Here is a 24492-nt window from a genome sequence, read left to right as displayed (position 1 = left end):
ATGTACGAATGCAGTATACTATATGAAATACGTGCGATTGCTTATAACGAACCCAGTTAAGAAATTAAACTCGAAAGTTTGAAAATTGATATTCTTTCCTACCAGTTCCACCGAAGAAGTATTCGGAAAATGAAATTTGGCGGAAATAATCTTCTGTCTAGACAGAGATATTGGACTATATTTGGTCGGAACTAATTAGTGGTGCCCCTCTAAGAAGTAACATATACTGGCAAGAATCTGACATCATTAGTGCCCGTTTTTGTCGGTTTTGCAAGTACTTTAGTTCTTTGTTTTAATTATGAAGTTTCGTCTCGCTAGTTAAATTTTAAAGGAGAAAAACTAAAAACGCAATGTAGGGCCACATTTTACATGAAAGTTTGCGTGTCTTTGAACACGATGGAGTTTGGAACGTCGTAATGTATTTTTTTCATATATGAGCTTTATATGTTATGTTTTTTTTTCTTCTGTATGTCTTGATTCGCACACGTGAATTGTAAAAACGAGAGCATGAAACGGCAAAGTTCTTATTGGAAACTTCACACATATGCTTAAGATGACGAACTTCACTAAATAACGTTTTCTCAAAGTCGGGCATTTATTGTGTCAGTTATACGAGGAAACCAGTGTCTTGAAACATTTAGTTTTCGTGTTTTTTTTTTTACTTTTTATTCAGTTAAAAGCCCGTCAAACAGAGAAAACCTGCGAAATCCATATTACGCAACTCATATTCTCAATTAACCTCTTTAAGTTGCCTAGCTGTTTCCTCTATAGCATGACGGTAGCAACTTCACCATGTGTTAGCTGGAGCGTGTTCAAAAGAACTTGCAATTCAACATTGTTGCAACTTGCTCACGTTATCGTTACGTACTCCATATTGCAACTTGACTGTGTTTAATTTTACTTTCATGTTTTTAGCTAAGAAGATTTTGCTAGAAGCTGGGTTGCGAGATATGTATTTCAGTATCCAGAATTCGCGTAATTCACTCCTCGCGAATTTGTGCCCCGTGTTCGATTCGCGAATGATGAAAGCCTAGAAATTAAGGGATTTTGCAGTATCTGTAATATCTCTATATACGAGGACATTAGGTATACGGCGCGGGAACCTCCAGCCTTGTTTGCTTTCCTCGAGTTACATTACATATGAGTGGTTCGATAAAACGACTTCGTACACACCGAAGTTACGAAAACCTAATATAATTAAAGCGAAAGATCCATCTACACTCTTAGAGAAAAAGGGTGGAGCAGTGACACCTTTTGAGGAGGTAATATTGTCGTGTATGTTGTGCCTAAAAGGTTGCAAAGTTCTACACTCTTAAAAATGAACTTCACCGCATAGCACGCTCCTAGCCAACCATCATCTCGAATGATATCGTTATCTGCCCGGATTTGTTGAAAACGGGAGGCGTACGCCTTTTTTGTGACACTTATGCTGTTCATAATTGTCACAAAAATGGCGAACGCCTCCCGTTTTCAACAAATAAGGGCATATAACGATATCATTCGAGATGATGGTTGGCTAGGAGCGTGCTATGCGGTGAAGTTCATTTTTAAGAGTGTAGCACACGTTGCCCGCCAACCATTGCCACGAATGATAGGGTTATCGCTTCTGATTCGGTGAGCGAGAGGGGGCGTACGCCTTTTTGTAGCAATTTGGATATATGATAATTTCTTCTACCACCCTTTATCAGACGCTATGCTGACCTATAGGTGGTAACTATAGAAGTTACCACCTTTTCACACCCTTTTTTCTTAGAGTGTATCCGGCGAAAGTATAGTTTGACGGTCGAGAGCCACCGATATGTCGAACAGAGACTTGTCATCTGTTCGAGATATCGACTTCTTCCACACTCTAAAAACTGGGCTCCACCGCATAGCACGCTCTGCGCCAACCATTGCCACGAATGATAGGGTTATCGCTTGTGATTAGAGGAGAGAGGGAGGCGTACGCATTTTTGTGTCAACTATCATGTTTCCAAATTGACACAAAAAGGCGTACGCCCCCCCCCCCCCTCTCTTCGAATCAGAAGTGATAACCCTATCACTCGTGGCAATGGTTGGCGCAGAGCGTGCTATGCGGTGAAGTTCAGTTTTTAGAGTGCATAATGAGGTTTCACTCTTAGACATGAACTTCACCGCATAGCACGCTCCTAGCCAACCATCATCTCGAATGATATCGTTATCTGCTCTGATTTGTTGAAAACGGTAGGCGTACGCCTTTTTTGTGACAATTATGAACCGCATAAGTCACAAAAAAGGCGTACGCCTCCAGTTTTCAACAAATCAGGGAAGATAACGATATCATTCGAGATTATGGTTGACTAGGAGCGTGCTATGCGGTGAAGTTCATTTTTAAGAGTGTTCCAACAGTGACGCAGTGGCGGCTTAACGGATCACCAGTTGTTGCCCGGATCACCGTGCCTTAGGAACAGGAATTCGGTCTAAGGAACATGCGTCGTATCAAATGAACTGGTTTTCGGAGCGCGGCAAAGCAAAGCAGTGTCTGAATAAATCTCTGTTATTCAAGGGCTCGCAAACACAACATTTACTGTTTCTGTTCAAAGAACTGTTTAAAATCAGGTAGCGCGGGTTGGATCGATACTTACCCTACTCTTACGTTCTTATAGCCATACCAGGCCAAAGCCAGAAGAAGGTTTTCCTTTTTCAGCTGTGTATTCTTTTTCGCCCCTGTAGGCGGTGTTCGCCAGTTGCATTCCAGAGATTCTAGAATTGATAGGAACTAGACCGAAATATGGCGGAGAATACAGGCGGGAGCATGGGAAAAGGTACAGTGGGTGTGATGGAAGCGTCTGTTATGCGTCCTGGGTATTTGTGCCTTCTCTCTGCATGACGTCTTGCACGGCTTGATCGCTCAGCCGTTCACCCCGTTGCCTCAGCTCGGAGATTTCTTCGCACAGCACAGCACTCATCATTTATGGACCTCATCTATTAGAGGCGATGACTTCGTGACCCCTCCCCCCTCTCCTCCTCCCCCCTTGAAAATGGAAATGCAGGAAGTGCGCTATTGTTTCGCTAGAAAAACGTAATCCTGCTGCAGTGCATGTTCTGGTCCAACCGTGAAATCGAACGCAACGCTGTATTAGACAGCACACACGCAAAACCTATAAAGTAGAACAAAATAATGAGACTGTGGGAAGCGAGACGTTGATTTATTTATCGAAAAAAGAAAAATATGGAGGTGTTCCTCGTATAGGAAGCCTTGAAGATTGATTGTTCTTTCGGTAAAGCCCTTGTTCGGCTTGTATACTCATTGTTCACCCACTCACAACTGGCAATCCACAACCTCAAGGACTAAAGCTGTCCTGACTTCCTGTCCTCCGTACGCGTATTAAAGGCTCACGAAGGATCACGTCACCAGGATTGTACTGCTGGTTGAGTGATAGTGTCCTTCTCAAACCAATTTACACTGGAAATTTCAAGAGCTCTGTAGGCTACAATCATAATCACTATTATAGTTTCGCCCACTTAACGACCCGGTTTTGTCCCGAAGCGAGATTCTTCAAATACCCGCATATAACAATCTCGTGCAGTGTGATATTTTGGCCAGATCTTGTTATGCGGCTGAGTTACGATTTTACGGCGTGGTACAGGTACAGCACATGCTGAAGAGGTGTCGCTATGTACAACAAGGAGCTTTCTATGTGCTATATTTATCTGCTTGCTTGTACAGCTTGCTGGAATTCCTGCTTATCGCACCGTTGCCAAGGTGGTTGATACACTAGAGCTGAACCAATTAGCGTGAACCAGTACATCGCGGTTTAAGTTCTTCGCAGTGCTTGGCAATAAGCGTTCAATGGGTGAGCGGTGCTGCTAGAAAGCTTCGAGGTGAGGCAGACCGTCAGGCTCCGCAATGTTGGTGGTACCGCCTTGTTGTGTACTTAGAGAAAGCGGAGCTTGTCATATTCCAGTGAGGCATGCAGCAACCCATATGTCACACTGTGATGGTAGCACCAGGCTGCCCTATGTCTCTCCCCTTTTCTCCTTCACTATACTTGTGGGCTCAGCACCACTGACCGGTACATGGGACAGACTCCATCTAGCGGTCAGTGCAGGCATTGTTAGCGACTCTTTGAAAACTCTGGGCGCAGGACAGGAATGGTGCTCAGTGCCACAGCAGTATGCTTGTCCAGTTCTTAGAGCGGCTATGGTTCATCTGTATCTCTTTTCTCTCTCTCTTTTCTTCTCTCTTTCCCTATGACTGTGCGTTGCGTTAGGCCGTGTTCGCTAGCTGTATACCGGAGATCATAGACCTAATTGGTTCAAGGCCAAAGTACGGTGGGACATTCAAGTCAGAAAGAGGACGAAGGTAACGTGGACTTTGTGGCACTGGTAGATCTGTAGTTTCCCTCTCTTAACAACGTTTGTAGTTCTTTTATTTACATCCTCAACCTTCCCTCTTTCTACATACTCGAACCATATCCTGCATGAATTTGAGAAAGCACCCACTTAGACCTTTGTTTCTTATCATGGAATAACTCTTAACAAGAGATATGCAGCAGCGCGTCCGCGACCCACTAATACGCATGTAGTCAACCGTAAATTTGAAGCACCCGCATAGAGGCAGTCTACGAATGTGTACCGAGAAATTGTAGTCTAGCTAGTGGTCTGCACGGTCTGTTGCTCTCAGGATTCCTATGAGCCAGGAGTCCTCTAAATGAGAAAAGAATCCACGAAATTCCGATGCACTTCCGGATGGAAATCTTGAATTTGGGACATTGGTTTTCCTTAAAAACAAATTTGGCGTAACTAACGCGGCTTTGGTCAATCTGATTGGAAATTCTTGCGAGACCGTTGAGCTCCCCAGAATAAGGTCGTATGAGAAACCACTCCTCAAGAAAAGAAAAAAAGGAGAGGAGACTGGTGGAAAGAGGATCAAGAGCTTACTCCCAACGAAACGTCACAAACATTCAATTCCGTTACTTGAATCGTACCTGCCTGTCTCCATTTGGAACGGAATTTTTGTTTGTAGTAGACGAGAACATGTATTGTAACGTAGGAAAAGAAGAGGACGACGAAAAGCACGGGACATTGGGAAAAAAACAATAAAGTTACGCCTAGTTTCCGAACCAGGAAGTCGGTTTCGGAGACTGGAACGTTACAATGTATAAAGCAGCGAAGCAAGGTATCAACCGGAAGGGTATCTTATATTTTAACCATCAGCCCTTCTTGCCCTATTTGGGTAACGAACAGGGTACAGCGCAACTCGCATTCCAACTCGATGCCCTACAAGGTCAATAGACAGTACTTCTGTTTTCCTCCAGGGTTCCCCACCACAAAACCCGATAGTCACTGCCTGCTGCATGGTTTTTGTGCGTTCTGTGTTTTGTTTGGTAGTGAACTGTTCTGTTATCTGGTACCTACCGTGCATGATGCTACGCTGATCACGAGCTATCAGTGTACAACCTGTTGCAATCAATTTGTCCATGGTGTGACAAGATAGTTTCCTTGGTGTTGGTGAAAACCTGGAGTGTCGCTTGGCTTTGAGTGTTTGCTCGTGTATATATCATGTGATTTTATGATGTGCTGAGTGTGTGGTGGCGAGTGGTTGCTTTGATATACTGTGCTAGCACTTTGACATGCTGGTTTATAAGAGGCAAAATGATACGTTCCTTTTCTAAATTAAGCATCGTACAATACCTATAATCTAAAATGACAAATTAAAATGATTTTGATTAAACATGAGTACGTTTCGGTAGTGACTAACAGAACAATGGAAATGTCTGCGTACAAGTATCACGAAAGAATGATAATGTACCATTGTGGTAGCTTACAAGTGGTCGTTTCACCTGCGAAATACTGTTGATTTCTCTTTCATGGCATTTTGATCAGGAAAGTATTAATGTATAATGGCCGCTGTCGAGCATGTCTCAGTCAGATAGTTTTCGTGCGACGACTCGTCCAGTGCTGCATATACAAGGCACCCGTTGTGCAAGCATTTCGATCACTACACGCATCACTAAATTCATGGCGTTTATTCTTTGAAATGCTAGCAATAATATTTATAAAGCTACAGCTGTTCTAGCCAGGCTGTTTGTGGAGCACAACTTCGTTAAACCCGTATATGCAATAGGCTCGAAAGTGTTCCTTCGCTCTATCCCTGAGGTGCGGCTAAAGAACGTAATTCAATGTTTTCTGTCCGCCTTCTTTCTTTTTTCTTCTTCTTCTTCTTCTTCTTCTTCGAAGTAACAAATCCCGTTTCATGTCTACGTTGTTTTCTTTCATTTCATTCCCTGCACTCAATGCCACACAGCAGCGCGCGAAATTCGTCTAAATTAAATGAATGAATTAAATTAAATTAAATGAATGAGTCTGCATACAATTTCATTCGCTGTTATGCTGGAATGATGATGAAATATTTATGCGGTGCGTTTTCTTCGGCGTAACATGTCCTGGTCAATTTATGCAAAAATAATTGCCCTATTTTGTTTTCGAAACACTCGCCGTCAGACAGCATATAGATTTATATATAGATTATGAGATCCGGCACAATGGCAATGATGCAATAACGTATGAAAATGAACCCAGTCTGTAGTCATCACTGTCTCTTATAAGCTAGCACACACGTGTTCTCTGGCATTCTTCCTATTCAACGTGCTGTTGAAAGTGACAGAATTGCGTTATAACCTGTGACCGGCGCTGCCATTTGGCAGGGATTTACTGACAGGTCAACACCGTGATACTGCCATGTTAACAACATTCCTATGTGGTTCACCTTATCTGCCTTGATATAAACGCACAACCAAATTCGAAGAAGTGCGTTTGCGAGACAGGTCGCGCGCGTACACTCTTAAAAATGAACTTCGCCGCATAGCACGCTCCTAGCCAACCATAATCTCGAATGATATCGTTATCTGCCCTGATTTGTTGAAAACGGTAGGCGTACGCCTTTTTTGTGACAATTATGAACAGCATAAGTGTCACAAAAAAGGCGTACGCCTCCCGTTTTCAACAAACCAGGGCAGATAACGATATCATTCGAGATTATGGTTGGCTAGGAGCGTGCTATGCGGCGAAGTTCATTTTTAAGAGTGTAGATTCTTCGAAGTGTTTTCGCAACACAATGTAAATACCCAGTTTTTTTGTTTTTTTTTCACATTTCGGGTGCAAATGTATTATAGCACACACCTTTGTAAGTTTCACACCATATGGGATGGTCTTTTGTAAAACACCCTTGTTAATGGTGTGTGCTACAAAAAAACATGATTTCACAGGGCATATCCTACGGAAAATACCATTTCAATATTTCAGGGAGGTCATTTTCGGTTTAAAAACACTGTTTCAGATGGGCGTTTTGCAAACACCTTTTCTAACACTGTCATTACGCTTCTCAGTTGAGCCTGCAGAATAAAAAAAAGTGTTTATTAAAAAATAACACTCCTTTTTTTACTAAATGGCTTTTAAAAAATCACCGTGCAAGTCACTGCCAAATGGCATCGCTGCCTGTGAAATATGTAGGTAGATACCATTGATACTGACGCGTCCGAAATCGGGCGTTTGCACGAATGGTACACTCGCAACAATCACGTTTCTCTTGTTCCCTCTAGACACATCGTCGTGTGTGGTCACATCACATACGAGTCCGTGTCTCACTTTCTCAAAGATTTCCTCCATGAGGATAGAGAAGACGTAGATGTAGAAGTAGTTTTTTTACACAGGTAAGCAGCTTTACTTCACGTGTGGCAGAGTATGTCTTTGGTAGGACAGTCTCGACTCTTTCTTTAATTCGTCCCGACGTCCATATATGCCACTCGTGTTTGGCCAGCAACGGCAACGGCAAGCCATTTCGGCACCCCCCCCCCCCCTTCCGTGTTCAACGAACGCAGAAGACTTAAAGTTCCACAACGGAATAAAAAAAATCAGTTTACTTTGTTTCGTATTACAAATAAACCACGCTTAATGATTCAGTACGAAAAAAAAGAAGAAGACGAATTTTCGGAAGAACCCGACTTCATAGTTTCGGATTCTCCAGGAGTAGGTGACGTCAACGCGAGCTCTAACGTCTGTCTCCGGAGCATAGCAACACTACCTAGAGACAAAGTCTAGTCGCTTGAGCGACGTGTCGTAACAATTAAGAGTCTGCCAATCAGGACCGTGCTTTCAGTGGCCGTATAGCGATGTAGACGAGCCGTCGTCAGCCGCATGAGCAGCCACTAGTAGCCACTGAAAGCCTGAGTTCGAAAATTGTCTTCGGCGATTGGCTGACTTTATCCGTGTATTCACACGAGCAACGTTTCCCAGAATGCTACAGCGGAGGATGCGAAAAACGTCATAGATTTCTGCTGTCACGTGAGCGCGAGCGCTCAACACCCTCCTCTCTTCACGTACGCTGCTAACCATACGGATTATCCTGCGACACAGCTACAAGGTATTCCGTAGCAGACGACAGGAAAAGACGCTGACGCTGACATCCGCTAAGCATCGTCTGCGCAGTACGCCACTCGCGATACTCCTGCACCGTACGAATTTTCAACATAACACGGGGCGGAACTTCGCCTCCATGAGCTGTGTTCTCGCTTTTTCTTGCACTAGAATCTACCGTGAGAACGTGAGAATTTTGCAGGCACGAGGTTTAGTCCGCAGTTGCTCTAGTGTTTCCTGCGTTTTTCTGCGTTAATCTGCCACAGCAACTTCTACGTTATACTTGAGAGAGATGCCGCCCGCCTCGATTTTGCTTGTTCATGTGAATGTGCGTGTGTCTGGGAAATCACGTAAGAGAAAATGTGTAGGGTAAATGTGTCCTTGCGTATCCGAGCGAGGATTAGTGAGGAGGCATCTAGCATGGTGTGATGGTAGCATCTCAGATCGGAAATCGCGCACTCTAAGAGAGAGAGAAAGAGTAATATTAGCCCTTTTTGGGACTTAGATGCATTGCCATAGCCATTAGTCCCTTTGGGGACTATAGTCGTGTTCAACTTAAGAAGGAAAAGAAATCTAGTCCGTCAACTACATACGCCGTTGGAGATAAGGAGACGCAATAGCGCGCGAGGAGAAATACTGCAGCACCACTATGCGCCATCAGTAGGGGAGCGCACTTTCTGCCGCAGCGTAGTGTCATGCGTCCAGTCTTAACAGCCAATACGCAAGCAGAGTGAGTATGATGGATTACGTTATATGGCACAGGGAAAGAGCGTGACCTCTCTGCGTCCAGCCATCCTATCTGTGGCGCAGTAATATTTTCAGAGCTGACGGGCTAGATTTCTTCTCCTTCTTAAGTTGAACACGACTATAAGTGTTTTGAGGTTTACGCGAAGTTTAGGAACTATTTGCAATGCTGGGAAATAAATTTCGGGGTTGGAGAGTGAGGAGCGATCTCGACATAGAGGATTACAAGCTGTAATTGTTCCCCAATCTACTCCTCTTTTTAGAGTGTAGGTGGTATGAATTTGACCACCCACATATGGGGCCTTTTTATGAACTATTGTTCTTTATTCATTCATATATGTGCACTATTTGCAGCGCAATCTGTTACGAAACAGTGTAAAGATACGTGTTTCTTGTTCGATTGAAAGGAGCAAAACAGTGTGTCTTAAAACAGATACTGGACGAATGTACCCTATATAACGTGGCTTATGAATCTTACAGAAAGCCTCCTGACCTCGAGCTAGAAGGTTTAATAAAAAGACACTTTACTACAGTGGAGTTCTTTCAAGGCAGTGTGATGAATCCCATTGACTTACAAAGGGTCAAGGTACGAAAAGCCGTGTTTTCCTTTTTGAGACGATAATAAATTAGTGTGTGTGTGACTGTGTGGAATGCTCCGAAACAGGTCCACGAGGCAGATGCATGTTTGGTGCTGGCAAACAAGTACTGTCAGGACCCGGATGCTGAAGACGCTGCCAACATCATGAGAGTCATCTCCATCAAGAATTACTCTGATGATATACGAGTTATTATTCAGTTGATGCAGTATCACAACAAGGTAATCTCAAGATCGCTTAGTTGACGAGATGATCATCCGCGCGCATGCTTATGCTTACGAATGTCTTAAAAGTGATATTTGTGGCACTCGGCATAAGGTGTGTCCTGCGGACTTATCTACTGGCCAAAATGTGGTAGTCAAAAATGGCTAATAGATTCCCATGCTGTCACCGTTGGACCCGCTTGAGGAGGGAATTGAAATCCTAATTAGCTGCTCCATTAAAATTAGAACGTAAATGACTTCCTCGTTAATGCAAACATTGACATGGTTTCAACTGGGGGTTCGTAAAGCCTGCGTACCACCAACAATTTCGTATCGTATCGTATCGTATCGTATCGTATCGTACCGAATCGCGTTGGAGAAAGGTGGTCTGCCTGCCGTGTTTTCTTTTCTTTTTTTTTGGGGGGGGGGGGGGCGGCGGCGAACGCCCCCGGATCCGCCACCGGTCAGTGGTGATGAGAGTTGCAGAAGTACACATAACTACTTTTTCTTTTCTTTCACATTTTAGGCTTACTTGTTGAACATCCCCAGTTGGAACTGGAAAAGAGGGGATGACGTCATTTGTGTTTCCGAGTTGAAACTCGGCTTCATCGCTCAAAGTTGTTTGGCTCCAGGCTTCTCAACGATGATGGCAAACCTCTTCGCCATGAGATCGTACAAAACGGTGGGTGCCGTATCTGGAACTGCAGCGTACATACCGACCAACTGCACACAGATATTTTATCGTTCATTCGGTCGCCTTGCCAAGACGTTTAATCCCTGCTTTCTCTGTCCAGTCCCCTGACATGCCTGCTTGGCAGAACGATTACCTCTGTGGAACTGGAATGGAGATGTACACCGAAAGCTTGTCAGCTTCTTTCACTAGCATGACGTTCCCACAAGCTGCTGAGTAAGTGGTACCACGTGCACGCGATTGCTTCATTGATTGATTGAAAAAAGAAAATTACGGAGACAGGCTACTCCAGCACAAGTAAATACAAGAGAAAGTAGAAGAACAATGCGAAAGCACTACGCAAAGAGCGAAACAAATGCAACCCAAGATGTCGAGAAGCGGGCGGGGGACGTAATGGTAAGATTGGCTCGCTGTTGCTGGCCGCACAGAAGTGGGCGTCATCACGACTATAGTGAGAAAGAAAAAAAAAAGAAAAAAAAAAGACGGATGGGGGGGGGGGGGGGGAGGATGAATGGTGGAGATGCGTAGAGGGTGCGTGAGTTGGTCGGGGAGAGCAAATTGCAAGATGTCGAAGAGACGTAGCAAAAGCATACAGGGGTCAACTCATGAGTGAGTTCAGTTAATGAGACAATAGTTCAAAAGTCCACAGACCAAATAGAGCAAGGACCCTCAATGCACACTGCGAAATATACCTTGCCTTTAGGACAGTAACCGAGACACACAGATGCTTCAAAGGGAGTAGAGGGAAGGTATACAACATGATTTCAAAGATTGACAACCGTGTGCATGGCAAGTCCGCCTGGGGCACAATAAACCTGCCAGATACGGGATACATGGTGGTGGTGGTGGTGAGGTCTAGAAGTTCAGATGCATACAAGTGGACGTGATGAACAGTAACTGTTTTGAGTCTGAAGCAGGGCTTTATCTAAGCTGGACCAAGCAAAAGGGAAAGAAAAGACTTCCTTCCGAAATATCCGCTAAAGTGGACTCGTCATGTTTTCAATACTACACCGTGCTTCTGGGAATAGCCTGAGATATCAGTTGCTCTTCCTTCTCTACTTTGCCTTTTTAGCGTTGTTTTCTTTTCTAATCCTCCTAACTCTTTTCTTCTTTTTTTTCTTTTCAGGCTGTGTTTTGTAAAATTAAAACTCCTCCTCCTTGCGATCGAAGTAGCAGTCGACGATAGTTCAGATTCCAAGATTGCAATCAACCCGAAGAAAAAGATAAAAATTACGCTAAACACTCAGGGTTTCTTTATTGCTCAATCGGCAGATGAGGTGAAAAGGTTAGTCGCAACATTTCATGGCACCAAGTGCTGGACCGAAACATTTCTCGGCGCAGGGCATGGTTTTATTGCAAGAATTGCCACGAAGATATCAAGGATGAGAAGCTGATTAAAAAATGCAAGTGCAAGAACCGTAAGTGTTTATAAGAGACTATATCAGTACGGGTATACCTGCTGAATCTCGCTATTGTATTTTCTGTGTCGCCATTCATTTATATCATTTCATGTCCCCTTGGGGGCATGACCTTAAATGATGCATAATCTACCGTGTTTTGTCAGCATGTCATTCGACGAAGTTGGGTACAGAAGCCGCAGAATAAATTCCGGGAATAGTTGCGCGAAGGAGTTGTGCCAAAATAACACATTCGCGAAATCGAAACCTGAAACTTCGAACCTCAGAACCAGTATCTCACCACCTTTTGACATTTTTTTTATCCAGTTGTAACGGGTATCCAGTATGTCTAAGGGGTCTTCCTGGAAAGCCGTTTTGGGAATGTATTATTTCTTCACACCTTACGAGAACTCACACAGAGTTCTTTCTGTCTGTCGATGTCTGGCGCCTTCGTTCCATTTAACGTGCCATCTATCAGTAATAAATGAATGCAGAAGTATGTTGCTACAACAAAATACCTGAAACTGTGATGCTTTGTAACAAAAACAACATTGAAATGGCGCGCAGCACTGTACCGGTTGAGTGATATTTGTAGCAACCTCATGACACGTGCTTTGTGCACTATGTGCTTTTGTACAGTGTTTCATATTGCGTATGTTCCATGCAAGAGGCTGCTTTCAGGAAAGAACTCGTGACATCATATGATGTAGGACAGGATAGTGTCCGAGCGTGCTTTTACAGAAAGGGAAAGGGCTATCTTCCGCTTCTCCTTGTCTGCGATGACGTTCACGGAAACACGTGTGCAGTTGCATACATTGTCGTTGTTTACTTCTGACGGTTTCTCTCATTTATGCAACAGCTTCCAGTGGGAGGCTACGCTTGCTGATAGTCTAGATACTTGATGCGTCGAGGTAAGTAATCGAAACGCGCCAATTGGACAGCGTTGCGCACGGTGCTCCCCGTTGCCCAATAGACGCGTTCCGATTATCTTCCTCGACGTATCAAGTTATCTCCACACTGAACGAACTTAGCCTCCCTGGACTGCTGCGCCCAGCTTGCGGCGTTATGTAAAACAACAATATTTACAATCCTAGCATTCTCTTTTACGTATCCCTTTCACTTACACTCTTAAAAATGAACTTCACCGCATAGCACGCTCGTAGCCAACCATCATCTCGAATGATATCGTTATCTGCCCTGATTTGCTGAAAACGGGGGGCGTACGCCATTTTTGTGACAATTATGAACAGCATAAGTGTCACAAAAAAGGCGTACGCCTACTGGTTTGAGCAAATCAGGGCACAAAGCGATATCATTCGAGTTGATGGTTGGCTAGGAGCGTGCTATGCGGTGAAGTTCATTTTTAAGAGTGTAGATAAGGTCCCGATAACGTTTACAATTGTTTTAGCTTCAACCTAACTGGAAGAAACAATGAGGTGGCCCCCATATCTTTCTTTTCTTTCTTTTTTTTTTTTTCGGGGTGTTCTGCAACAAATCAAATTAACTCCTGCGAAGGAACCACAAGCACAAGTGACCTGCAGCGCCTGACGTCAGCAATCCCCCCCTGGCAGGGTGTTCACGTGACTCGTGACATAGACCGGTAGAAGAGAGACGCGGGCATGCTGCTAAGATCACGCTAGGAGGTCGGGCCGTCCGTTCGAAGCTGCTTTCCTCGGTGTTTATTTTTTTATTTGATGGTGTACAGTGACATGCATGACAGAACAAATTGCCAAGCTTGGCCATCGTAAGACCGCCTCCAATGCCGCGAATGTCGCAAGAAAATAAATCAAAATTGGCCACGATCGTCCTTTTCTGTCGCGCCGCTTCAGGTCCGCGTTAATCTTCAATTCTGTTTACACCGCTGCTGCGCAATTTATGCCTCCAGACTGAGCTCAACGGAAGCAGTTTTCATTCCTAAGTCATGTGATGTCACGATCTCTTTGTGTATTATTGCTCTCACTTACTGCTTAGCGCTTCTTGCACACGCTGCAGTGTCACCTATTCAAGCAACTCTATTACAGAAAAAGGACTAGAGACATAACATGCAATCTGTTATTTCAGTAGCTCTTGTTTCCAGTCTCTCCGCCACACAGATTCATCACGTTAGCAGTACAGCTACATTTGATTAGATAACTGCACGAACACGGATATGTCACCCATAACATCTATGCATGGAGGACATACTAGGTAGCAGTCCTGAAAAAATAACAAAAAACGAGACAAATTATGCACAGTTTTAGAATATTCGTCTGCGAAACGCAGTCCCGGTCTCGCTTTGAGTTCTTGAGCAAGACATGCTTGTGTAATGTGTAAAAGGTACCGTGTGCAACTTTGTAAACTATATGGGAAGAACCAGGCCCGTAAAAATAATCGAGGTTATATATAGAATCATGAGACTTTTGTGTCATATTCCTTATACCAAAGCCCGCCAATGAAAAAAAAAAAAGTATTGTTCTGATCATGTTCATGCTACAAATCACAACACCTAACTCGTCCTTGTCATGAAAATATTTTATTCGTAGGGCTCCGTGTTTTCGGGTTTTATGTTTTTGTTTTTTTTTTTGAAAATCAGGGGTAAACATCGGGTGCTATTTCAGAGGCCGTACACTCGGGCAATATCCGATGGAAAAGCAGATTTTCGGGTGTAAAAAAAAAAAAAAAGAAAAAGAAAAAAGAGTGCTTCTCGCGTTTTACATGAACGTGGGATGCGGGACATATCGTCCTCTATTGGTGGCCGAATTTGCACTTTGCCAGGTTAGTTTTCGGGTCTTCTCGGGCTTTACCCTAAGTGACGACTGCTGCAGATGGGGGGTAAAAGCGGGTTTTACCGAGTTTTACCCTAAAACACAGAGCCCTATTTATACTTCTGCATTTTTTTTTTCTCTCGCTCCTTATAAACCAGCAAGCTTCTTGTAAGTACGTAGTGAACATAAGGTAATTAGGAAATTAATTAGCATAGCTAATTAAGGCGATCAGCAGACCTACTGTAAGGATACTTTTGTTTACGGTATAATGAACTTGACAACAAAAGTTTTTTTCCCCCTCGGACTTGATTGCCTTTGCCGCACTGGCTAAGCTCACAAAAAAGAAAAAGAAACTCACTCGGAAATCGGAATACGTCAGAAACAATACAAAACAAGTGTATTCATCCCATTCACCTGTCAGTTACTATCGGAGACCATTTCGTTTTTGACACCACCCCCATCCTTTTGAAGGCATGTTAGAAAATTGCTACAACACGATTGCCTGTCAACTTGTGCGAAATTTACCCAAGTCTTGACTTCCTTTTCTGCAGTCAAGATTGCATATACATCATGAAAGTTTGCACTTGTTTCTATTAACATTTTTTTCTGTCATTTTTCTTTTTCTTTTTGAGGATGTTTTGCACAGAAGAACTAACCGTATATCCCATCTCTCTTCTTCCCCTATTTTTTGCGTTTTTTCTTTATCCGTGTTGCTGCCGGAGTCGGTCTGTTTAAGAAAGGTGTGAGGGCAGTGCAAGCTGTTAGTCGAGCAAGTAGGTTTTTCTTCTTGATGTCTTCATCGATGTCTGTATATTCGTGTAGATATATGTGTGAAACGGGGTCAATAAGTGTTAAAGTAGGCCACCTGACTGCACTAGAAATACCAAAGAAGAGAGAGAGAAAAAAATAATACTAAGTCGGACTCGGCCACAACAGTGATTATCCCACGTTCTATAGCTGTGAATTTTGTGGCGCGTTTCAGTGTTCTTTAAATGTGACACAAACATCCTCAAGGGTAGATATAATGTGGCAATGCACTGAAACTGCACTTATGCCGAGTATGCCCGTATACCGGCATGGCGAAGGCGAAGCGCACATAATATAGTACTTGCGTATTACGGCAAGAGACAAGACGACTATAGCTGCACTCTTAAAACGGAGCTTCACCGCATAACACTATTCTAGCCAATCATCATCCCAAATGACATCGTTCAATTCCTCTGATCTGCTGAAGACGGGAGGCGTATACAACTTTTTGTGACACGTGTGCGGTCACGGTAATTGTCACAAAGAGACGCGTGCCGCCCAGCGCGTTGCACAAATCTGGAACATTTCGTTTTTTTTTAATTCCCTGTTAGCGGCGCGAAGCAACTGTGGCTATGAGCAGTGTACAGATGCGGACAGATGGAGGGAGGACAGCAGGAAGGAGTGGGGGTCAGGGGGGGGGGGTAGTATGCGTCCTGCACTCTTAAAAATGAACTTCACCGCATAGCACGCTCCTAGCCAACGATAATCTCAAATGATATCGTTATCGGCCCCGATTTGTTGAAAACGGGAGGCATACGCCTTTTTTGTGACACTTTTGAACAGCATAAGTGTCACAAAAGAGGGCGTACGCCTCCTGTTTTTAACAAATCAGGGCAGGTAACGATATCATTCGAGATGATGGTTGGTTAGGAGCGTGCTATGCGGTGAAGTTCATTTTTAAGAGTGTGGGTCGACTTCAGGGGGAACCGTGCCGGTCATTCGTCTCGAGAGTCCTCGGAAGAACCAGGGAAAACCTCAGCCAGCACAGCCGGTGGTAGGATTCGAACACACCACCTCCCAGTCTTCAGCACGACCTTAGATACCACGCCTTAACCCGCTCGGCCATTTCGTTACATGATTACCCTTCAGGCGTGCTATGTGGTGAAGTTCTGTTTGAAGATTGCGTAGAGCAGCAAGTCTGAAACTCAACGCGAAAGACAGCGGAATTTTCATCGCTCTTTACAAGTGTTACAGAGGAGCCTAAGGTAATGTGACGAATCGACTTGGAACAAAACCTTTACTGCTATTAACGTTACACCACCAGCACACTTCATTTGAAAGCTTTACGTGAACGTAGACCGTGTGCAGTCAGGCAGACGTGACTGTTGCCACATGTAGTGTGCATTGTGACTGTGCATCACCACAGCATGTTCTGAACACTGGCAGATTCGCATGATAGCCACTGAGTGTTCCCTGCGTCATGTATAGACAGATGTGCACGCTGTTTGTCTGCATGCTGCTCACTGCTCCCAATGTGTATGCAAGTTTCTCTAACACGACACACAAATGAAAATTAGAAAGAAAAAAACTTTCTTATACCCCTGTCGCACGGGCTCGTGTTCAATGATTATTGAAAGCAATGGCCATCGAACATACGCTAGCGCCACCAAGCGTTCAGTGTGTCAACTTGTCGGGAGCATTGGATCCAGCGCTCTTTGAGAAGTTGACACGTTGCAAGCTAGATGGCGCTGCGCTCGTATTCAGTGGCCATTGCTTTCAATTATCATTGAACACTGTGTGACAGGGGCATTATAGTATTAGCAGCGACGGTGAAGCACAGGTACATTTTAGCTCGTGAATACATTTTTCTTTTTCTTTTAAGAACAAACATGCATTTAGGCAAATTTTAACTTTTCTTTTCTTTTCAAACACTATGGCAAAGACCACTTTATATAAGTTGTCCAGGTATGCGCGTGCATTAACTATTACTTAAAATTTGACAGTCTGGAGCATCCCTATCTCCTGACACGTGCAAGAGAATCCTTCACTCATAATAACATTTCAGCTGGTTTTTCTAAGCGTTCGCCGCAGGTATACTGCAGTCAAGAAGGAAGTCGTTGCTATATATGTGAACGCACGTGGGCTGGTAAGAATGCTCCGGACAACAGAGCGACCGAATGTGGCGCTATATAACGTGTTGCCACTTTGAACCCTCTCGAAAAATTCGATTATGCATGGTACGTGTGTCGTAATAAAAGAAATTGACCAAATGAAAAAAAAATAAAAAAAATATGGATCCAGTTCTATTCATGTTTGTATATACCCTTGCTGTGAGAAAATACTCCAAAAGCCGTGAGAATACATATTGTAAAAACCGCGTTTACTCCGGCTTGACGCAATAACCACCACCACCACCACAGTTTCACCACTTATACAGGCGGCGTACTCAGTACACAATAGACAGTTTTATACCCCTATCACACGGCCAGTCTTCATTGATCATTGAAACCAATCGACATTGAAAATGCGTGTAGCGCCACCTTGCGTGTAACGTGTCAACCTGTCGGGGAACATTGAATCCAATACTCTTCGGGAAGTTGATACGTCACATGCTTGGTGTCACTACACGCATTTTCAATGGTCATTGGTTTCAATGATCATTGAAGACTGCCCGTGTGACAGGGGTATTAGTGCATCGTACCGTACGTAATCGCCTTCGCGTAGGATGCACTAAAACTCACTAATGAGCCGAAGCTGAAAATCAACCTACTTATCTACCAAGGCGTTCCGGGGTATCCGGGGTACCAAGGGTATCCGGCTGTGGGCCACGCTGTCTGCCCGCAAAAAGAACCGTGGCCCTCTGCCAGATATCTGCTGGATATCTGCAACGCCGTGGTAGATAAGTAGGTTGATTTTCACCTGCGGCTCATTTGTGTACTGAGGATGCCGCCTGTATTGGTGGGAAACGTCTACGTTTTATTGTTAAAAGTTATTGCTTTAAGCCGGAGTAAACGCAGTTCTTACAGTACCCCTGCTGTCTCTGCCACGAGGTTTTTTAGCTCGGTTGCATTTTAAAGGTTTTCTTATCCCTCGCCGAGCATGGTTAAATGCAATCATAGTGTAAGAAGAAGAAAAGTGAGAAGAAAGGATTTTGGTGATGAAGACGCCGTTGCAAATTAAAACCGTCGAAGCTCTATACGTTTATAGAAGAAGCGTTAACCAATTGTGTTAACTGAAGCGCAAAAGGCAGAGGCAGCATACACGTGTGTGGCATGGGTCTCCTTTCATATTCGTCGGGTGTGGTGGGTGTTGGTACTGCATGCTGTCGTCCAGTGTGGCCTTCGAGTGGCGGTAAACCGCTGTGGTTACTCTTCTTGTGGTGCTTTGCAGATGAAGGGCTGCATAACGCCAATGTCCCCACTTTTACTCCACCCGAAATCCCCAAGAGGGTCAAGATACGAGGTAGTTGTGTCCTTGACTAACATACTCTCTCTAGTGCATGCCTTCTTCACGTGTATTTCATTTGTACAGTGCATAGACATACTGAGTGGCTGAGGCTTGTGTTAGTGTTATTAATGCTTCTGCTTTGTAGATTTAGGTGCTTTAGAGCCCTTCGCTCCCTTCGTGTCTGTTATTTGTTTAGTTATGTGCGTTTTTCGGCTTCGTTGTCCACATTCATTGCGCGCGCCACGCAGGCGTAGGGATTTTCCTATTCGAAATTGCGGGGCTAGCGCCGATTCGATAAACTATAGTGTAATAATTGCACCTTAGTTACATTTTCGGTAACTGAGGCAGCTGCTGGTTTTCTTCTTTGCAGCTTGACAAGAGCTGTAGTATCGTTAGGTTCTTCGGAATAATCATGCAGTTATTGGTGATAATCGTGCCACCTCAGGATAGGTTAAAGCACTTATCTGCTCATAACTACTTGTTCGGAGAAACCACGTGCTTCTTGCTGTGGACAACTTGGCCCTTGTCTGCTGCCCCAGAGAACACACAAAATCATTTGAAATATCATTCAGCAGTTTGCGTTCCAGTATAACGAATATTCCAGTACAACGAATTCCAGCAGAACGAATAGACCTCTATACCCGAGAAACGTCATCCTGACGTTGGTAGACAGACTGAAACCGAAACAAATCGGAAAGGGAGGGCTGGGTTCCACGAATGGGCACTTGTTCGCTGCCTTGTATTGAAAGAAAAATAGGATCGAAGGTCGCGTCCCATTCAGGGACCATCGTAATCCCCTCAATACCGTGGCTTTCGTGCGCGACGTTGTTCGCCCCTAGCTTCGAGCGTAGTTCAAGTCTACCAAATTGGTGGCGCTGTCGAACACTATGACGTCATTTGTTTACAAACAGGGAGAGGTCTATTCCAATATAACGAATTAATGCGAGTTTCAGTGGCAAGCAGTGAACTACAACCTCCCAGTGCAGACTGCAGACATCTAGTGGAATTGTTTTAATTAAGAACGAGGGAAGAGAAAAACCAGTACACACCATTTGTCGGGGTCACGAAGTGTTTAACTACGCCAGAAGGACATCTCCATTATTTCTGGGCGACCGCACACGCGTCATGCTGAGCGCTATACACCGAAATTCAATAATTTACTTCCCTAGGTACACACACACAAAGAAACGAGAAAAGAGCGTAGTAAATATTGCGCGGACAATCATTTAGTTTTTGTCGTTTCGTGTCCCCCAATCCTTCTATCGCCTGATGTGATGCAAAAAATTCCTATCAGCTGCTACCTTCATGTTTACCAGCAGGATCCTGAAATACACCGGAATTATTTAGAAGCACCAAAAACAATTAATACGAGAGCAGAAATCCTCGTTATTATTGATGTGGCATTTCCCAGCTCCTCCATGGTTTTGTCTGGAAAGCCTCATTCTTGTACTTGTCCCTCTCCCTCCACACGAGTTCGTTCTCTCAGCACATACATTAAAAGACCTAGTGTACCACGCCAATAAAAACTCTGGAATCCCTTCCCCCCCCCCCCTCCAGCTTTGTGTACCATTACTGATAAGCAACGAACAGGCCGAAGAATATTCGGGACCATAAAACGAAAAATTTAAGCAACAAAATTTGTGTAATCGGTTAGGACTTCTTTCTGTGTGCCAGTCAAATAAAATAGTTTTTGTACTCGAATTGCTGGTCCCCAACCACCGCTGCTCCCCAAATTTCCCCCACTGGTGGAGATGGTCCCCCACGCCGGGGATTACTTTTTGTACTCCTGACCGATTACATCAACAATTACGACATTTTTAAATTTTTTTACGAAACATTTTCTTGGACCACTCGACATAACGACGTTCCGTTTTTTTTTTTTTTTTTTCGCAAGTTGTCGTTGTACATTTCTGTTGCTGTTGCGAACATGGTTGTATTTAGATTAGCGTTTTCGTTCTTCAGTTGCAGAAGAAAGCTTTACTTACGTGGGTACGTTAACATTTTCTCTCTTTAAGTTGTATCGCCTGTTTTGTTTTTTACCAATGAAGTAGAACAGGCCACTCAGGTGTCATGTTGATCGTACTCGTAACGGCAACGCTATGAAACAAAGATTTTCACTGAGAGTAATATGATTGCGTGCTACACCAACGCCCTCTAGACTAAAGAATGCCTGCTAGAATGCTCCTCTCCCTCCTTCGTTACGTAGGCATGTAGATTTACACGTCGTCCATTGAACCAATAGTAACAAGCGATTTCAAACATAGAAATCCTGTGGCTACAGCGTTAAAATAGGACTTCACCACATAGCACGCATGTAGCCAAATATCATTGCGATATATATCGTTCTCCCTCCTAATTTGTCGAAAAGTGGGCGGCTACGCCTTTTTTGGACGTTTTACATTTTGCATTAATCGTTCAAAAACAGCGTAAAACCTCCTGTTTTCAGCCAGTCCGAAGATAGAACAATACCGTTCTAGATGACGATTGGCTCAGGGCGGTGTTATGTGGCAAAATTCTCTTTTAACTGTGAGCGGTTTTCCATGCGGCTCATGGTGGCTAGTCTCCGTGGTACGGCCGCTGAAAGCATGGCTGTGATTGGCAGGACACCTAGTGACGTAACGTCGCTCAGCCGAGCAGGTCTTGTTTATTCTAGCTGGTGTTGGCTGTACTGTAGCAAAAGTAACTTTTAATATTGTGTTGTACGGCTGCTGTTGACCTTAAAAATAGAAGCGCATATGTAACATGTATATTTAAGCGCGTTTGCTGAAGCAATCATGTAATCAATGTAGTTTAATCAATGTAATGTAATGCGATCAATCATGTAATCGTTTGTGTTTATGAATATGTGTCGTGATAGGCGTTCCCCGACGAAATGATAAAAATCTACATGGTTGACCTTTCTTTTCCGCTCTGTCCGTTCTAGCGAGTCAGCCACAGATTGGCAACAACAACGAGCAGAATCGTGTGAGCTCGGCACCAAAACCAAAGCCGAGTACTAAGAAGCACGACCAAAGCAACTCTCTTGCATCCCCTGCGGACCGAAACGGTCGATCCGCTCCCCCAGCCTATGCTAGGTAAGTCTACGTAACTCTCTCATAGCGTACATGTCGCTAAATTTACACAAAGTGTACAAGAAAAATCAATATCAGCTGATGATGGTGATGTGATAAAGAAGAAGAAGAAAAAAAAAACGGGGATGTGAGCTCAATATGGGCTATTAATACATTTATGTTTTCTCCGTTCTTCTGTAAGCAGCCATTGAAATCTCATTTGTGACCCACGCTGTCTGTTTCATCTAACTTGATACGTTGTTTTAATAAACGGGCACATGTACGTAATGCAGACTGTTGTAATGGAGACGTGAAGTCGCGGATAAATGAAACATAGATAACGACATTTCTGTGCGCCATTGTTCCTATCGCATAAGCAACTAAAGCAGGCACCCACGTCAAGCAACAATGGAATTCGCTGCGAGATCGACCTATAGGGGGCGACAGTGTCACCTTTCTAGTGTGGATAACACTGGACACCGGCCGATGTTCGGAGTTGATGGTTCTTTTCCGTAATTCTTGTGTATATTCACCGAAAGGTCACTTGTGCCGCGATGGTACGATACTGTTCGGTTACCAAATGCTTCACCTATACTGCACTGAACGCGGAATAAACGTGCAAAAGCAGACGACGCGATCCACACTATCCACAGCTATCCACACTACGGTAGTTCATCGTCTCTCCGCAGCGCGCCGACACAGTTCGATGTCGGAGCGAATATGTTGTAAGCAACATGGAGTCAGTCAGGGACACATCCCGCCTGACGTCAATACTGCAAGGCCTACGTGGTGCCGTTATCATGTAAATAGTAGTGTGTTATTGGTACATAGTGGGTCCCCTAGTGCCTACACATTCTAAACGCAGAACTTCGCCGCATAGCACGCTCTGCACCAACCATTGCCACGAACGATAGGGTTGTCGCTTTTGATAGCACGCTGTACCTGTGCTGTGTGTTCCATCCTCGGCCGAGATCAAACCCACGATCTTCAGTGCAGCAAGCCAGCACGCTACCGACTGAGCTGCCGAGGACACACTGGCCACTGGCCACGAGGACATGTCCACCCTCTGTCCCGAAACAAGAATGCTTTCTTCACATATTGTCTTGTTAATTAGTCGAATATCGTCTTTCCATGGATCCAGGAGAACGAGAGCGAGCCGCATGTGCCTTGAATTGTCGCCACGGGTCTTAATACAATTAGGGAAACAAACAGGGAAATTAGACACCATGTATTAGGGAATAGGTAGATCATGGCGGTCCTCGCCTTAAGTCCAGCCCAGTCAGGATGTGCAGAACGCTGTCAAGGCGGTGTGGCAGAACATCCATTCGATACTCCTCATACATCGCCTGGTATAAATACGACGCCCAGCATCAGATCTGTGTTCCCATTATGGCTAGAGGCGAAGTAGAGCGCGTGAGCCGATGAGAGTAGAGAGTCGCACAAGCATCTCAAAGCATGACTCTGCGTGAATTTGGTGGCCTGGCTTATTAAAACTCATTATCAAGTTAGGCATAACACATGTTGGCATATAGACATAACACCAGTCTGATGTGAGCATGATACTTTGTCTCTCTTTCTCCTCTTTTTTCCCCTTACAAACAAACAAACTTTGTCTCTCGGTATGTGTCATCATTAACGTCGCGGTGTCGCAGTAAGTGTGTAAGATTGTTTCATTCATTCGTAGGATGCCTCCTGCCTTCTACGCATGTATAATTGGTGTACGCTTTGATCACAAGCAAAGAGGAGCTGCATAAGTATTGTGCAAAACATGTCAATTTGACAAAATTAACTTGGTTCACTCTTCCCACGAACACTTCACGTCCATTCCAAGGCCACGAAAGGAATCACAGGTGTTCGTGCTGGGCACAAAAAAGATTGAGAGATTACAGAAACAGCTGACGTTCCAATGAGTGATTGTTGTTTCTGTGTAGAATGCTTTGCTGTGAATGTTCTCTTACTCTCGTACAATGGATTTCCTTGAATTTCATTGGAGATCGTGATCACGTCTAGTGCTCGGACTGGCAATGCAAGTTTCCAAGAAAAATTGCAGCAAGCATAATCGAACGTTGAATTGAATAAGGTTTTGAATTTCGCGCAGTCTGGCATCTGTAGTACCGGCAATACACGTTGGTAGTTACATTATTTCGACTTTAATCACTTTTGTCACGCGTATATTCCGCACCAGTGTTCGCGTCATATAGGATTCAGTTTATTAAACCTGGTTGTTGTGATTTCCAACGTCCAGTGTTCGTTATAGGTTATATCTTATCTTATATCTTCTAGGTAGGTGTTTGTAGTGCTAAAACTTGTTAATGCGACCAGACCTGTACACTAACACGAATGTTAATTGGTGCAGTAGTTCCGACAGATAAGCTCCATAGAATCAGTCACATACACACACGCAAATGACATAAACGAAAGCAACAAAGCGAAGACGACTGCCGTAGTGATGTACCTTTTTGCGTAGTTGTTCTCTGGCAGTTCTCAACCGGTTTTG

The 24492-nt window shown here is 44.1% G+C and overlaps 1 protein-coding gene across 1 annotated transcript in view; it reads left to right on the top strand.

The window, feature by feature from the left end:
- The window catches only part of LOC135368573 (calcium-activated potassium channel slowpoke-like), a 93939-nt gene that overhangs the window by 56855 nt on the left and 12592 nt on the right, over nucleotides 1–24492 (top strand). The window contains exons 9-19 of the mRNA XM_064601953.1: nucleotides 2692–2783; nucleotides 7563–7673; nucleotides 9601–9706; nucleotides 9785–9937; nucleotides 10446–10601; nucleotides 10714–10826; nucleotides 11737–11895; nucleotides 11952–12028; nucleotides 18889–18960; nucleotides 20908–20934; nucleotides 21869–22019. Coding sequence (XP_064458023.1) covers nucleotides 2692–2783; nucleotides 7563–7673; nucleotides 9601–9706; nucleotides 9785–9937; nucleotides 10446–10601; nucleotides 10714–10826; nucleotides 11737–11895; nucleotides 11952–12028; nucleotides 18889–18960; nucleotides 20908–20934; nucleotides 21869–22019 — 1217 coding nt within the window. The remainder of the gene's footprint in view (nucleotides 1–2691; nucleotides 2784–7562; nucleotides 7674–9600; nucleotides 9707–9784; nucleotides 9938–10445; nucleotides 10602–10713; nucleotides 10827–11736; nucleotides 11896–11951; nucleotides 12029–18888; nucleotides 18961–20907; nucleotides 20935–21868; nucleotides 22020–24492) is intronic.

The sequence above is a fragment of the Ornithodoros turicata genome, chromosome 9 (genome assembly GCF_037126465.1).
Source record: "Ornithodoros turicata isolate Travis chromosome 9, ASM3712646v1, whole genome shotgun sequence".
NCBI lineage: Eukaryota > Metazoa > Arthropoda > Arachnida > Ixodida > Argasidae > Ornithodoros > Ornithodoros turicata.
Note: the sequence above shows the minus strand (reverse complement) of the source record. Positions and strands in the feature narration are given on the sequence as shown.